At 46.6% G+C, this 15,788-nt stretch overlaps 1 protein-coding gene across 3 annotated transcripts in view; it reads left to right on the forward strand.

The window, feature by feature from the left end:
* Positions 1-15,788, forward strand: part of EPN2 (epsin 2) — an 86,423-nt gene that overhangs the window by 31,171 nt on the left and 39,464 nt on the right. For all 3 annotated transcript variants that reach the window (XM_006875357.1, XM_006875355.1, XM_006875356.1), the window contains 3 exons: positions 1,127-1,239; positions 5,527-5,619; positions 6,802-6,976. In XM_006875357.1, coding sequence (XP_006875419.1) covers positions 1,127-1,239; positions 5,527-5,619; positions 6,802-6,976 — 381 coding nt within the window. The remainder of the gene's footprint in view (positions 1-1,126; positions 1,240-5,526; positions 5,620-6,801; positions 6,977-15,788) is intronic.

Below are 15,788 nucleotides of genomic sequence, written 5' to 3' on the forward strand. Positions count from 1 at the left end.
GTCAACACTCATGGAAGCAGCAGTCAAGAAATCAAACGACATATTGCATTAGGCAAATCTATTGCATAAGACTTCTTTAAGGTGTTCATAAGCAGAGATGTCAGTTGGAAGACAAAGGTGAGCCTGACCAAAGCCATGGTATTTTTAATAGCTTTTTATGCATGTAAAAGTTGGGTAGTGAATAAAGAAAATTATAGAAGAATTGGTGTATTTGAATTACGATGTTGGAGAAAAATATTAAAAGCACCATGGACTGCTAGAAGAGCAAACAAATCTGTGTTGGAAGAATACAGCCAGAATGCTCCTTAGAAGCCAAGATGGCGAAACCTCGTCTCTCATACTTTGGACTTTGGACATATCAGGAGGGATCAGGCCCTGAAGAAGAACATCATGCTTGGTAAAGTGGAGGGTAAGTGAATAAGAGGAAGATCCTCAACAAGATGGATTTGCATCATGGTTGCAGCTATGGGCTCAAGCATAGCAACAATTGTGAGGAGGCGCAGGACCAGCAGTGTTTCGTTATGTTGTGCGTAAGGTCGCTGTGAGTCGGAACCAACTTGATGGCAACCAACAACAAAGTGATACTAGAAAATGCTGGGGGCATTTCATGTAATATGTTTGGACCACAAATGTCCTGTACTTGTTTGGAAAATATTTTTAAATCCAGCTTTTTAAGAAATATAGTATTAATCTTTTTTAAGAATTTGTTCATATACTTGAAACAATGCAGATGTGCTATGGAATTGCAGGTCACAACCCCATGAAGGCTGGTAACTTAAGGTGTCTTCTTGGGTCCTGTGCTGTGTAATTTGTTATGATGAAACCACATTTGACTTGTATTACCCTTGCTAGTTAATGTTCTGGACTGCAAAGTCGGTTTGAACCACAAGTTTGGTGATTCAAGTTCACTACCCACTCCTTGAAAACCCTATACGGGGTCGCCATGAGTCTGAACTGACTCGATGGCACTTGACAACAACAACTCTTGAAGTGCTCCATGAACCTTTCTCATGTTGCTGGGCTATTGACAGGCCTATGGATTTGCAATGGAATGGGATGTTATATGATGAGGTTTGTGGGGCCCTAGTCTTTTGCACTCGGTGACTTTGCCTTGTTGACCCCACAGCTACTTCCCCACGAGTGTCCTCAGAGCTGGAGCAAGCTCGGCCCCAGACCAGTGGAGAAGAGGAGCTGCAGCTGCAGCTGGCACTGGCCATGAGCAGAGAAGTGGCTGAGCAGGTCAGTGCCTAGTGTGGTCAACCTTGTGTGGGCAAAGTGGGGAGGGCTGCAGGGAGGACCACAACACAGCCCTGTCTTCAAGACATTTTGGATATGGTTGCCAAGCTGGGACTTCATGCTGCCACTACGCTTACCCACTGGCCACCTCAGGGAGGGAGCTAGAACATTTAGGAAAGAGCTAGTACATTTAGGAAAGATTTTTTAAGAAGCCAGTGCCCAGAGAAGAAACCAGTCAAAAAGACTTCCTAAAAAGGCTTGTGCAGCCTTGACCTGCGTTGAGAGCTTTCCAGGTTTAGTGATGTGAGTGTGCATAGTCTCCTTAAGAGACAGGTGTGCAGGACATGCCTTCTCCTGAGAGTCTGAGTTCAGAGTGCCTCAGGCAGGGGAGCAATGAAGTGACACCTCCTGCAAAGTATGGGAATGGGCAGACTCTCCCCAGTAGGGCAGTTTGCTGAGAGATACACCAAGAGCCCTAGCCAAGCTCAGAGGCCCAGGAAAAAAAGCTAGAAAGAAAGAAGACAGAGTGCTCCGGGTAAAAAGAATACTTGTCTTCAGATGACTGAAGTACATGTAATTTGAACTGTTTTTCAGTTCTACTTTTTTGGTAAACATGTATAACTTCCAAATGGGGACAAAAGGAAAAGGAGAGAGTAAACTTTCCTCTGAAATCATTCTTTACGTTAGTGCAGTTTTTCGGTGTGTTCACATACCCCTGGTGAAAAGGGTAGACAGAGTCAGGGCTAGCACTCTGACTACTTGAGTTTGGGAGCTGGTGCTCAGGGAACAATATTAGGGATATATGTGCCAGGATGTTTCCCAGCATTATTTTGTCTATTTATGATGAGTAATATGCTAAAACTCAACCACAGTGGACAGCTTCAATGATGGCCTCTCTGTATCCAGGTAGAAAAGTTACACAGTCCTCGAGTCTTTGCACGCAGATGCATAGGAGATCGCTCGCTGGGAGATGCAGGGCCCAGACAGACGGTTCGATCCCTTTCAGTTAATCAATCATATCTGTGTGTTATTTATAATGCCATGTTTATGAATAGGAGCATGTAAATAATTTGTTAGCTATCAGAGTTTTCTGGAATCATATGCAGTGAGAGGTGGAATGCTATGTGATTCTTATCTTCTTAATTCTTTCTGGGATGTCTAATTTGGGGTTTTATAAGGAAACATTGATTTATCATTAGAGATAATTTAAAAGCCATTTTATTTTGAGGAAAAAACATTAAATATTCTTTTTCCCCAATTTGGTGGTGCCTTTTTTCATTCTTCTTGGCACCTATAACAAAGAGATTGAAATTTCATGTGGCCCAGTGAGGAAGGAGCCTACTGATTTTATTTTGGGGTGCATGATATTCACTACTGAAAAATAATACTGTTTTATCAGTTCTTTCCAACCATTCCTTTAAGATGATGCTGAATACAATGTTGTATATCCTATTGCTACCAGTTGCTTTGCTCTGTGTACCAGTATTATTACATTAAAACCTCACTTATTTAAAAAGAGAATAATAGCCAGATATATAGAGGCCAACGTTTACCAGTGGTTACCAGAGGTGGGAGGGAGGGGGAAAGGGAGATTGTTGCTTTTGTGGAGGACTTGAGTTTCTGTTAAGGGTGATGGAAAAAATCAAGTGGATTAAGGCTAGGTGTTGCATAGGCTGATTAATATAGTTGATGTCAAACGTTGTGTATATGTTGAACGTATAATTGGCAAATATTGTTTGATATATACAGGTATGTGTCGCTTAACATCCATGATATGTTCTGTGAAATAGAACAGTGTGTGATTTGGATATTGTGTCCAAATCACACATCTAAAATCACACGGCTTGTGTGGTGCCTTGAACTTAAGCCCAGGCAACTGGTGCTCTCTTAAGCTGCACTGTCTGTGATCATACCCTTCACAGGCACAACTCTTCTAGCTGGGGCGGAGGAGTGTTTGCACCTGACCCAGTGGTGCTAGGGCCACTCCCCACTTGGGCTGTTGCAGTGGAGGAGTCTGGACCTGAGCTCAGTAAGAGTCTGTAGCCCAATGAGCTGAAAGGGCTTCTATTCTGAGACCTCCACCTCTGCTCAGACAGTGAGGATAGGAGTCCCAGGTGTGCACACCTTCAGGAGACCAGACCTTCAGGAGACCTCATGGAAGATGGCAACCCCCTCCTGCCACACCCTCCTGCCAGTCTCTCTATCACCGGGGATACCTAGCATCCACTACCACCATGAGGCTCTGCTTCACCTCCTTGAGCATTTAACATGATACACACACACACACACACACACACACACACACACACACCCATCCTAGAAGTGCTCTCCTAGCAATAGCCAGAGGAAGAGCTGTTGGACCTGCACCTCCAGGGTGTTCAGGTAGTGAAGATTGTGAGGAACACGTCCTGGCCCTTTTGAAGAATGCACCACTGTCTCCCCAGCCAGACATTCCTGAAGTGGTGGTGGGCCAGGTCACAGGGATACTGAAGCACCTCCTGAGGGCCCTTTTTTGGAGACCCAAGTGTGGAGCCAGAGACCAGTTTGAAACAGCCAGGGGCTGGCCCCTGCCTGTAGAAAAGAGATGCCTAGCACATGATCCTCCTACTGCATGGAGCTCTGGGCACCAGTGGCTACTCCAGGTGGGCTGAGCTATGCAACTGCCTTGGCCTGGACACAGGCTTTGGGAACTCTTCAGCGTGGCATAAGGGGCAGGAAGTTGTACTGCATGAGGCCTGTAAACAAGAGTTGAAAGCACAATTCACTGCTGCTGAATCACCAGTGCATCTACATGGGCGCGAAACCTACCAGGTGTGCTTCCATAGCTGCTCGTTCTTTATCTAGCATCCACAAAGGTGAGCAGCCTTAGGAGTGTGGCCAGGGTAGCAAAGCCTTCAGCTGCAGCCACACTTCATGTAGCATTTGCACATCACAATGGTGAGAAGCCCTGAGTGTAGCTAGTGCGGCTAGGCCTTCAGCCAGTGGTCCATTGTGGGGCGGCATCAGCACAATCCATACATCTGCAGCCAGTGTGGCAAAGCTGTCATCCGGAACTCTGTGCTCATCAAATACCAAGCACATTCTCATAGTTAAGAAACCCTGTGAGTGCTATGAGTACAGCAAAAGGTCTTCTGAGGCTGCTCCCATTTCTGGCAGCTTCAGGCCCACGTAGGTGAGAAGCCTATAGTTCCTGCTGCTAGGCAGCAGCTCTAAGCTCATCCAGCGCCAGAGGATCCACTGCATAGGAGTAGGTGAGGAACTGGCTGTGACTAGCGAGATGTACATCTGCCTGTGTGAAGGCTCCAGAGGGGAGAGCTCCTGCCTACCCACCTTCCTGCACAACCACCAACTGTGCATTCCCAGCATCCCCAAGAAATGCTGTCTGGTTGCTGGAAAACAGAAACAAAACTCTGAGACTAAGGGCATATATGTGGTTGAACATTGTCAGAGTGGATGTTAATGCAATGCATACCTGTATTTACAACAACAAAATCTACTGAGACTGTTTATATATACTCAAACACTTCATGGAATTTCGTTTTGAGGTTGGGTCATGGTTTCAAGGGACATATACCAGTTAATTGGCCTAATACTGTTTAGTGCTTTAGTGCTTCTGTTTTATCTCATAATTTGTTGAGTTAAAAGCTTCCAAGCAGCCATCCAAAGTATAGTTGATCTGTGTTTACCTGGAGCAACAGAAAAAGCAGAGTCAGGAATAAGAGGAGGATATAGAATATGTGGATGGCTCGACTACTTCCTTTGCTTTAAGACCAAAAGAATTACATAGTACTCAACTACCAGTACTGAAAGTTTTGATTAAAGCATCTATAATGAATCCTTTTGGGGAATGTGGAACAGAATTTCAAATTGTCAAGGAATCTAATTTTTTGGAGCCATGGAAACTGGATAAATCCCTGAAACTATTGCGCTGACATACACCAAAAAATCAAAATTAGCCCCTGAAGTCTTTACACCAAGCAATAGTTTAACTTAATTGTTAAAGAATCTCTGCTTTGAGCATTGTGCTTTTTAAGTAACTATTAAAAGCAGCTGGAAAGATCAGATAGGACGCTTAGTGGGCAGTGAGATTAGGCTAATGAAGGAGGAACGATTCAGAGCAGGAGAGTGAGAATGATTGCATAGTTTTCAGAACTTAATTAGTGTCATTTAATTGTACTTGTACATGTAGAAATTGAATTGGTATATGTTTTGCTGTTATAATCTCAACAAAAACAAAATAAATTACTTAAAAAAAAAAATCAGCTTCAAGTTCGAGTTGTCCCTCTGCAGGAAGAACGCCTCAGGCGGGGGGATGACCTCAGATTACAGATGGCCCTCGAAGAAAGTCGAAGAGACACAGTTAAAGTTCCAAAAAAGAAAGAGGTAAGAGCTTCATTGGGAAGGGAAATGTTGGACACTGTTCCATGGTTGCTACGGAAATGCCCCCTTCCCAGTCCTGTAGCATGTGTGTGGTATGCAGAGAGCCTTCTCGGAGCACAGTGGTCCGCCCTTTAAACAAATGTCATGGATGCCTGTGACAAACACAAGTAAAGTGAGGACATAGCTGAAAACATGTCTGATTCGGCCATGACAGACCCTTTTGCACTCCTGCTTACCCCTGCCCCGAGAGTCAGGTAGGCATTGGGGGTGAGCCTGGTTGCCTGAGTTTACTGTTACAGGTTCACATTCTACCCATTAACCAGGAGATACTTAACACCCCATATCCTCAGTTTCCTTATCCGTGAAATGAGATGATAACCCTACAGTTATGTTGAATATTTAAAAATAGCTGACATTGAATCAACTCCAGCTCTTGGTAACCTCTGTAGTGTCAGAGTAGGAGCTATGTTCTGTAGAATTTCCAGTGGCCAATTTTTTGGAAGTAAGTTACTGGGCCGTTTTCCAAGATGTGTTAACCATTTGCACCACACCTAGTGCACTGGATCTAGGGACAAATGAAGTTCACTGTCAAGTGTTTTAGAGAGTTTTCTGGTGCAGGGCAAGTCTTCCACCACACTGGCTTTAATTGTGGTCGTTGGCCTCCTTCTGTGCCAAGTGCTGTCCTTAGTCATAGAGATGAGCAGGTTAGGACTTAGCTCCTAGTACACTCTTCAGCTGTTGAGGAGATGGCCCTTCTCCCCATAGAGGGCAGAAGTCCAGTGGTCACCCGGTACAGGGTTTCTTGGTGACTGTGGGAATGGGGAAGAGGAAACTTCAGGAGAAAGGTCTTGGGAGTTGATGATAGATATGAGTGGGACCCTCTTCTGTAGCTAGGGGGCTTGGTGCATACTTATGATTAACATGTAGAGAATTGCTATGACTGTAGCAATATAAATGAGCCTTGGTGGCACAGTGATTAAGTGCTCGGCTGCGAATCAAAAGGTCAGTGGTTCAAACACAAGGTGAAAGATGTGCTGTCTTCTTCCATAAAGATTACAGCTTTGGAAACCCTATGGGGCAGCTCTTCCCTGACCTACAGGGTCTCATGAGTCTGACTTAACTCAGTAGCAGTGGGTGTGTGTTTGGTAGCAATAAAAAAGACTCTCTCCTTCTTTGTCTCAGAAGCACGGTTCCCACCCACAGCAAACCACTCTGTTGGATTTAATGGATGCTCTCCCCAACTTGGGTCCTGTGGCCCAGAAAGCAGAGCCTTGGGGCCCATCACCCACGGCTAGCCAGACCAACCCCTGGGGCGGGCCGGTGGCCTCAGCAAGTACCTCGGATCCTTGGCCATCCTTCGGTAAGACTCTTGGTTCCTCCTCTAAGCTCACCTGCTGGATAGTTGAGGGGCAGAAAAAAGAGTTCTTCTTGATGGCTGAAGTGGGGTCCTGGTTGGGTTATTTGGGATGAATTCTCAGTGTTCTCCAGGCACCTACAGTGATACTGTTTTTTATTGAGGATTGTGCTCTGTACTCCATCTCTTCCCATGTTGAATGATCCTGCTTTGGTCAAGGGAAAGTCGACTTCCTTTTTGCTTCCCGTGAGCATCAGAAGTGACTGACCTGTGTCTTCCCTGGGACTAGTTTCAACACTCACAGCCTTCTAAGTGTACTTAGCACCCCAGTTGAAGGAGCTGTAATACACAGCAGGAAATGTCTAAGTCACGTTTTATGTAAATAGCTGAAAATTAAGGATGTGCTTAACATGACTCCTGATGAGAAGGGATACATTTGCTGTAATTCCTACTTGATATTTAAAGCAATTTAATAGATTGAGTGAAGATTCTGTTTGATATCAAATTTAAGAGAATTTTTGGTAGAAAATTTTAAACTTAAGTGTGGCATGATCAGTTGACCTGTGGTGGTAACTTTGGCCCATGGGCTTCTTAAGTTGGTGGATAGGGTACCTGGGCCTCTTCATGTGGCCCTGGCAAGTCACTTCCGAGATCTCAGTGCTGCTCTTCAGGCTTTCTAGAACTTGAAATTGTGTGTTTTGTGGCAACTTGGGAGTCCCTGTTTCCCCAAGCTGGAACCATCTTTTCTGTTCATCTTGGTGCCCTGGATGTTTGCCAGGGTGTCTCAAACACAAGACTCTGTCCTACTATGCAGTGATCCAAAGACAAACAGTGCTCATGCTGTCTAGACCTTGATCTGGTGCCGGCATACTCCATGTGATTGTGCTAGAGGTATCTGAGTGCATGCTGGGTCAGCATACCAGGGAGTGCAGAAAGTGGTTCTTAGAAGGAATCTTCAAGGAATTGCAGGAGACAGCCTGTCAGTGGAGAGGCGAGGGTGTTCCTAGCAGAAGACTCAGCTCTATGAAGGCACGAGGGCATGGAACTCTAGTGTAGTGGGCACAGAGCACTGCCCAGTGTGAGACTGCTGATGAGGGGAGCAGCTGGGATCTGGTCCAGAAACTGCTCTGCAGTTCTGAATGCCCTTTAATGATGCCTTTGGCCACAGTAGTCCAGACAGAGCCTTGGGTGTAAGCCCCATTCGGAATTTTCAGTTTTGACTCCCTGAAGGTTACTGGCGTGACTTCCTAGAGATGGTTTCTGAGGGGAATTGGGGTAGGACATCCCTGTAGGGCATACACAGATAGTATGAGTAGTGTGAAGCCAGCTGCTGGGGGGACCCCAGGATGATATTGGGGGAGCAGAAAGGAGAGTTTGCCTGTACTCATCTGCAGCGGGTATGGATGGTATGAAGGAGCCAACTGTACTAGGGGAGCAGGGCGCAGTGCTAGGAGGTGTGGGATCTTGCAGTCAGTAGCTTCAAGTTTGGATTCAGTTCTGTGGCATGATGGCTACCCTCAATGATGGGGTCAGTAAGCAGATGGATAGCTTTCTCAGTGTCCAGGAACAAAAATGGTCCTACCAGGGGCCAGGTGAGTTTAAGTTGTGCTGAGCTAGGGACTGAGTCTAAGGTGATGCTGGGAGTCTGAGTAATAGTTGGGAGACTTACTTTTTACTTGCTGCCTTGTTTTGTGTTTTGTTTTTTTTAAACGGTCTGACTTGTTTACCAGTGTATATGGACTCCTGGTGTGGCGCTGTGGTTTAATGCGCCGGACTGCAAAGCCATTTGAACTGCAAGGGCAGCGGTTCAAGCACACCAGCTGCTTCTTGGAAACCCTATAACAGCGTCGCTATGGGTCGGAATCGACTCGACGGCACTGAACAACAACAACAACATGGTACCTGGCCAGGAAAGACAAAATATTCTATTAAGAAATGAACCCTTCCCCTTCTTTTGGCTGGTAGACCAAGACAAGGCTGTATCCTAGACTGAATATTTTGGACTGATCCAGAAATCAGGGATCTGGGCCAGGAAGTGACCCCTGTCCTCATGAATTGCAGAAGTTTTCCTGTGGCTAAATGGTGGTAGATCAGTGGTCCATTGTCCTTCTTTGGTGACCGAATGTTCTCCAATACTTGCAGACACTGCTAACACCTGTAGGCACAATCAGTAAGGGGCCAGGTCCAGGATGCTGGGCAGGAAGAGGTATAATGGGGCCACCAGGAGCAAGGCATCCAGTGCCTGGGACATCTGAGCATCACCTTGGAATGCACTATACCCGTGTTTTCTTAAACTGAGATAAAATGAAACACTTTAACCATTAAAGTATACAATTTAGTATGGCACCATAGGATAAGCACTGGACCTCAAGGTCAGTTTGAGCTTCAGGGTCACCTTCTGCTCCTTTGGAAACCCTGTGCAGGCCCGCTATGAGTTGGAATCAACCTGACAGTACTTAACAGCAACAACAGTATAGTAATGTACATAACTTTTTATCTCAATCATAAAGGGCCCTTGCCCATTAATAGTCACTTTCCAGTCGCCTCACCTAGCCCCTAGCAGCTACTTGTCTACTTTCTGTCTTAATGTATTTGCCTATTCTGTACATTTCATATCATTTGGGTCACACATATGTATGAGCTATGTGTTTGCTGCTTTGACTCAGCATCATGTTGTAAACATTCATCCATGTGGGAGTGCTGATTAATGCTTCCTTCTTCTTTATGGATAGACCACAGCTTGCCAACCCATTCATCAATTGATGAACATTTGGATTTCTACATTTTGGCATTATGAGTTCTATCTTTTCATAAAGGTTGAAATCTGAATTTTAGAATTCTGTTTGAAGTGTTGACAGTGAATTTCCAAAAAATAGTTGGTTCTAATCCAGATGTCTGAGGGCGGCCACATGTAACTAGTGGCCACTTGTACTTTTCTACCCAGGGCCTCTCTGGTCTCTTCTGGAAAAGTCATCTCAAATTCTAATATCTGAGAGAACCAGTGTTAAAATGTTAGCATATCTACTTCTGTTTTTTTTCTGGGCACTTATGTTTTTATGTGGCGTAGTGGGTTGCTAACCAACCAGGTCAGGTAAATCCAATCCACCAGCCACTCCATCATAGAAAGAGGTGGCTTTCTGCTCCTGGAAAGATTTACAGACTTGGAAACCCTATACAGTGTAGCTATGAGTCAAATGGCACACAGTAACAACAACATGTGTTTATGTAGTTAAGGTCATGTTATGAGCCCTGGTGTGGCGCTGTAGGATAAGCACTGAACTGGTAACTGCAAGGTCAGCAGTTCAAACCCACCAGCCACTCTTGGAAACCCTATACAGGGTCTCTATCAGTCAGAACTGATTTGAGCGCACTTAACAACAACAACAAAGGTCATGTCATGGATGCAGTTATACATATATGTGTATCTTTTTTTCGTTTTATTCATGAGCACTCCTAAATGTTGTGGAAGCCCCAGGTAAGTGAACTCTAACATAATCTTTTCATCATCCTGTTGTTGTTCACAGGGGTAATATTCTGCAACTAAGCTGAAACCCATTATTAACATAAAAAAGCATTAAAACCATAGTTTTCTTCAGAATGTTCCTATCTGCAGGAAGAATGTCCTTCCCCCAGCTCCTGAGTCCACTGAGCTTTTGAATAGTGCTGCGCCATCGTCATCATTGCTCCAGAGTGAGCACCTTGTGTCACAGCTCATCCCACCATCCTGTGGCCCACCCATAAACTGGAAAGATTCGAGTCTTCCCACGCACCATCAGTGGCACCCTTTGAATGAAAGAAAAACCGTTTGCAAACCACGGTTTGTAGCCAGCCTGCTATCTCCAGCTCTTTGTCTTTCCAAGCAGCACTGGGACAGCTTAGCCAGGCTGCCTCTGGAGGATATGTTCGAGGCTGAAAGGAGGCCAGTTGTGCCTGCCAGGTCAGTGGGGGCACTTCCTCCTCCTCCATCCAGACACAAAGAGCTGCCACCTGGTAGGAGCAAAGCTCATATCCTGGTGATTCAGAAGACTTGGGTGCCCCTCTCCCTGCCCACCCACCTCCCTCCCTGGTGAGGACAGAGCCATCTTCTGCCCTGGCAGCAGCAGGTGGTACTGCTGGCTTTTTGGTGACCCCTGCAAAGGCACAGCTCTTCTGTGCCCGCCTACTGTATCAATGAATAATTCATGCGTGAGACTTGGGATGAACAGGAGACGCTGCTCCCTGTGAATAGGTCCACAGAGCTGGAGGCTGGAACCCGCCAGTACTTCTGTGTTCCATCCCCACTTCCTCTCTCATTCATTTGTGCTTTCAACAAGCACTTATTTATTGGGTGTTTAGATGCCTGGGCTCTGCCGAGTGTGCAGAAGTGAGAGCATAGAGGAGTCTGGGAGATGATCTGCAGCCCTTAGTGGAGGCAGAGGAAGGAGCACTGGGTCAGCCATTGCTCAGACAACTCCCACAGGTAGCTCGTTTGTATCTCTCAGTGCCCATGGAAGGAGGAGAGGGTGTGAGATCTGTCGCCAAGTTAATGCTGGAAGGAAGTGAGGTTGTGGCATTGTGCTAACCTTGGGCTCACAGTGAAGCCGAGAGTTGGCACCAGCCACTGTGCTGTTCGTTTGTATGTGCTCTGCTCGCTAGCATATCTGCCCTCTGTCGGCAAACTGGCACCTGGGTCCTTACCTTTAATGACAGAGTGGTAGCCAGACAAAGCTCACAACAGAGCTCAGGCTTCTCCTGCTGGTGTAGGTATGGCTAGTGTGGGACCAAACACATCTTTACAGCCAGAGCTCTGTACCCTAGGTGGAGCGTGGCCCCTGGAGCCAGGGTTGAGCTTGGGACTGGCAGGAGTAGGAGGGGACTCCTCTCAGGTCAGGTTTACCAATTTAGTACCATGCAGAATATATAAATTGCTGAGTTTTAAAGCCCTAGGCCATGCCTCTGTTTAGTTGTTATAGTAGGAGGTTGGACAGGGGAAGCAGGCCATGTGGAAAGTAGCAGATGGTTTGAGGGAGGCTGCAGGACCATGGCTAGCAGGAGTTCCTGGCTATATAAAGTTCTGTGTGGAGGCTGGGAGGCTGGGACTGAGCATGCTCCGAGTTCAAGGAAAGTCCTAGGTTCTTGGGCATCTGGCAGACACTTAAACTGGTAGTAGCACAGTTAACTTTAGAAAGAGTTCTTCCAGAGGTGTTAAAAGCAAGCCTGTCAGTTGTGTATAGAACCTCACTCTCCAGGAGTGTGCACAGAGGAGCAGCACCCCATTTGTGCACACATAGCTATGTACAGGTACACCACAGTGACTGAGAACTCACCTGTATGGCAGGAAGGGAAAGCCTGAGGAGATGGGGGCCACAGCACATGGCATAACTTGTTGCTGGTGCTTGAGGCATCCTTTGTTTTGTGTCTTCAAAACGTGGTTTTGCTGTTCTTTCCCTGGGAGACCTCTCCCCACCCTTGCAACAACCCTACACTCAGACTGCCCTTGGCGTGGCCATCAGTAACTACCACCCATCAGTCCAGAGTGCGGTCCTTCGTGTTCTTAAAGGCACGGGCTGGACCATCCTGGGCCCCAACCTGGTGAGACTAGCCAGCTGTTACTTGAGATAACTTCCAGGACCACCATGGCAGAGGAAGAGCAGTGTGTGGGAGGCCAGGGCAGCCCCACCTCCTGCCGGTCCACGCAGGCCTGTGCTCATAGCCAGACTCCAGACTGTGATGTTTCTCTGGGAAGGGCTTGGCAAAGGGCCTGGATACATGGGAGATGCTCAGGGTGTCTCATCTGTTAGATCACCTGGGAACTTGTAATGGTGCAGTGCCCATTCCTCCCAGAATTTGTGGGAGGCAGCATTAGTATTTGCTAAAATTCACCAAGGGCCCCCAAGGACAGCCACAGGTCGGAGCACTGGCCTGGCACCAAAGTCCCGTTGATCTCAGATACTTGAAAGCACCAGTGTTGACTGCCAGGGAGGATTAGGAGCATCTCACATTTGTGTGTATCTTTGTCTCGGAATCTTCTAGACGCAGAACCTTCTAGAATCAGCTCCTGGATTTCAGTGTTCAGATGTCTCAGCCCTGAGGTTCTGGGCCTCCCTGATCCTTTGTCCCACACGCCCATCCTCCATATAGTTGCTGATACCTTCTATGAGTTAGGCTCAGCTCTGAGCCAGATCCTTGTCTTGAGGCATATACTCTTGCACAGGCACAGAGACTTCACAAGCAAGAACTGGTGGGGAATACCAAGTGGGGTCTGTGAGCCTGGCTTTGGATTGGTGCTGCGATGTCTGATAAGATGATGAAAGTTACAGGGGTTTGGGCATTCTTGCCAGCAAACCCCTCCCAATACTTAGGGCTTAAATGAAGGCTGAGATGATAACCTGGATCCTCTGTTGTTCCATACCCCTGCAACCTTCAGCTCAAGGGCCTGTACGTCTGAGTTCACCTGGCACGCTTGGCTATACACCTGTGTCTCTAGTCCATCGCCACAGGCAGGAGAGGATTATCCTGTGGCTCCTGAACTACTACTGGGAGCTCAAGATACCCATGCGAACTGTCTCCTGGTAGGGGCAGTCCCATTCAAATTGGGATGAGTGTGGTGAGGGATAGATTTTCCCAGGAAGATAGGAAAACATGGAATAAGCGGGTACTGGGAATCAGCCTGCATGTGTTCCCTGATGGAAGCAAGAGGGCAGAATGACAGAGGGAATGACAGTTGGCCAGGGGTGGTCAGGGTGCCAGGAGCAGCGTTGGTGCCTCCAGCCCATGTTCCATGAACCCTGGTGAGGTCAACAGTTGCAGCTTGGACCCTTGGTCAGACTGGCAAGCTTCTTTTCTCATGCATCAGCTGGTTATACTTTCATAGCCACTGGTGGCCCCACAGGGAACCAGACTCTACCTGGAACTAGGTGTCAGGCCATGAGAGATTTGATAGAATGCTTTTGATTTACAGTTAAATCTCTTCCTGACCGTTTAGTTAAGATGGACAACTGAGGCCCAGCCAGGTGCCACAAAACAAGGGCCTGCTTATGGGCTGACTGGGTGAGCTATCTGGGGCTTTGCAAAGGGCCAGGCTCAGTTTCCTTAACCCCACCTTTGTCACATCTGGCAGAAATGGTCAGGGAGAGGTGATTCTGTGAGAAATACTGGGAAGGCCAGGAATGAAAGTTAGAAGGAAGTTCTGCAGGCCTCTGTGGGGTGCTGTGGGTTTAAGGGCAGTTGCTGGAGAAGCACTGAATACAAATGGGAGGTCGCAGGCCACGAATACACAAATGGTGGGAATGTCCAGAGATAATTGAGAATGAAGACACTGTCTGGGCTTCAGCTTACAGCATGGTGTCTGCCCTTGTCCACTTCGAATTCACAATTAATTGTTTTAGTTGCTGTGGCAAGTCTGAGAAGTAGTAAAAGCCATGTTCTCCACCTTCCCTTCCTTCCCTGTCCTACTCCTAGATAGCTGCCAGCTGACCCCTGATCCAGGCTCAGTAGGTTCAAGTTAAAGCCACTCAGCATTTCAAAGACTAGAAAGAATGAAGCCATAATGGTAGAATGAATGTCAGTGGGTTCCTTTTTATGGCCAAGGAGTTTACCATCCTGCGTGGCAGCTTGGGCAGTTAAGGCACATGTAGAAATGCAAGTCCAGAGGTGAAGGATGTTGGGGGCGGTAGAGTTGAGCCCTCTCAGAAGTCTTCTCTGGGACTGACTAACCACCTCCTGCTTGTCCCTTTCTGAGCATAAAGGCTCAGCCTGGTCATTGTAGACTTACTGGGTGGTAAAGTCCTGTCAAATGTTAGGGCTGCTGGTCTTTGTAACTCCCCAGGAGAATTCACAATCCAGAGGAGACTTTTAGGCCAATGGGTAGTTATGATGCTATGTTATAATTAAACAAATAAGGTGCATGGAGGAGCCCAGAGAACTCAGGAGAGTGCAAGAAGAGAAAATGATAACGGGGACGTAGAGGCAAAGAGCTGGGTGGGCAGTGGAGATAGAACAGTGAAAGGTTGGTGTGGCCAGGTGAACAAGAAAGCAGAGTTTCTTGTTTAGACAGGTCCAGTCCTGAGCATGGTAACAAGGGTAGTTAAGTCATTTAACACACATCTGCTTGGAGTTCCAGAAGACTTAATGTTTGAAAAGATTATAACTGAAGATTTTCCAAAGAAAGAGTATATCTTAACTCCTTCAAGACTCATGAGCATATATTGCCCACCAATATTTTCAGCTTGTTAGCTTTATTGGGGACCTTTTTATCCAAGTTGTAGTCTATGCTACCACCTGGCAGGAACCTGCTTAATTGTGAATTTGAAGAAATGGGCCTCTCCCTAAAATGGGAGAAGCTATAAAGGCATGAAGTAACTGGCTTACAAGTTTTCAAGAGAGAGTTTAGTTTCAGAGTGTACAGGGGAAGGTAAAATCCCCACTGAATAGTTTTCTTCTTGTTTAGACAGGTCTGGTGAAAGGAGATGGGGATAGGATTCTTAAGATTCAATAATGAGCATTTTTTATCATGACTAATTGCACTGTCACAACTGTATAGGTAGCAGTTTTGTAACAAAAAGAGGGGAGTAGTTAATCTTCCAGTCCAGGAACAGAGAACCCTACGGCCATCAGAAGAGTACAAGCAGAATGTGGAACTCTATCCAGAGAAGTCAGCAACACCAGAGATGGAGATAGAGATGAGAGCATAGAGAGAGAGAGCAGCTGAGGATGCTACATGCATGGAAAGAGAAAGGCTGTATGCTGGCAGCCAGGGCCTGGTGGCCAGGGGGCAGGCTTGCAGAATATGCCCTTTGGTTGTTTAAATGATTATATTTTCCTAAGTGATTTTGTGTAC

This window comes from Chrysochloris asiatica, unplaced genomic scaffold (genome assembly GCF_000296735.1).
Source record: "Chrysochloris asiatica unplaced genomic scaffold, ChrAsi1.0 scaffold00323, whole genome shotgun sequence".
In the NCBI taxonomy this organism is placed as follows: Eukaryota; Metazoa; Chordata; class Mammalia; order Afrosoricida; family Chrysochloridae; genus Chrysochloris; species Chrysochloris asiatica.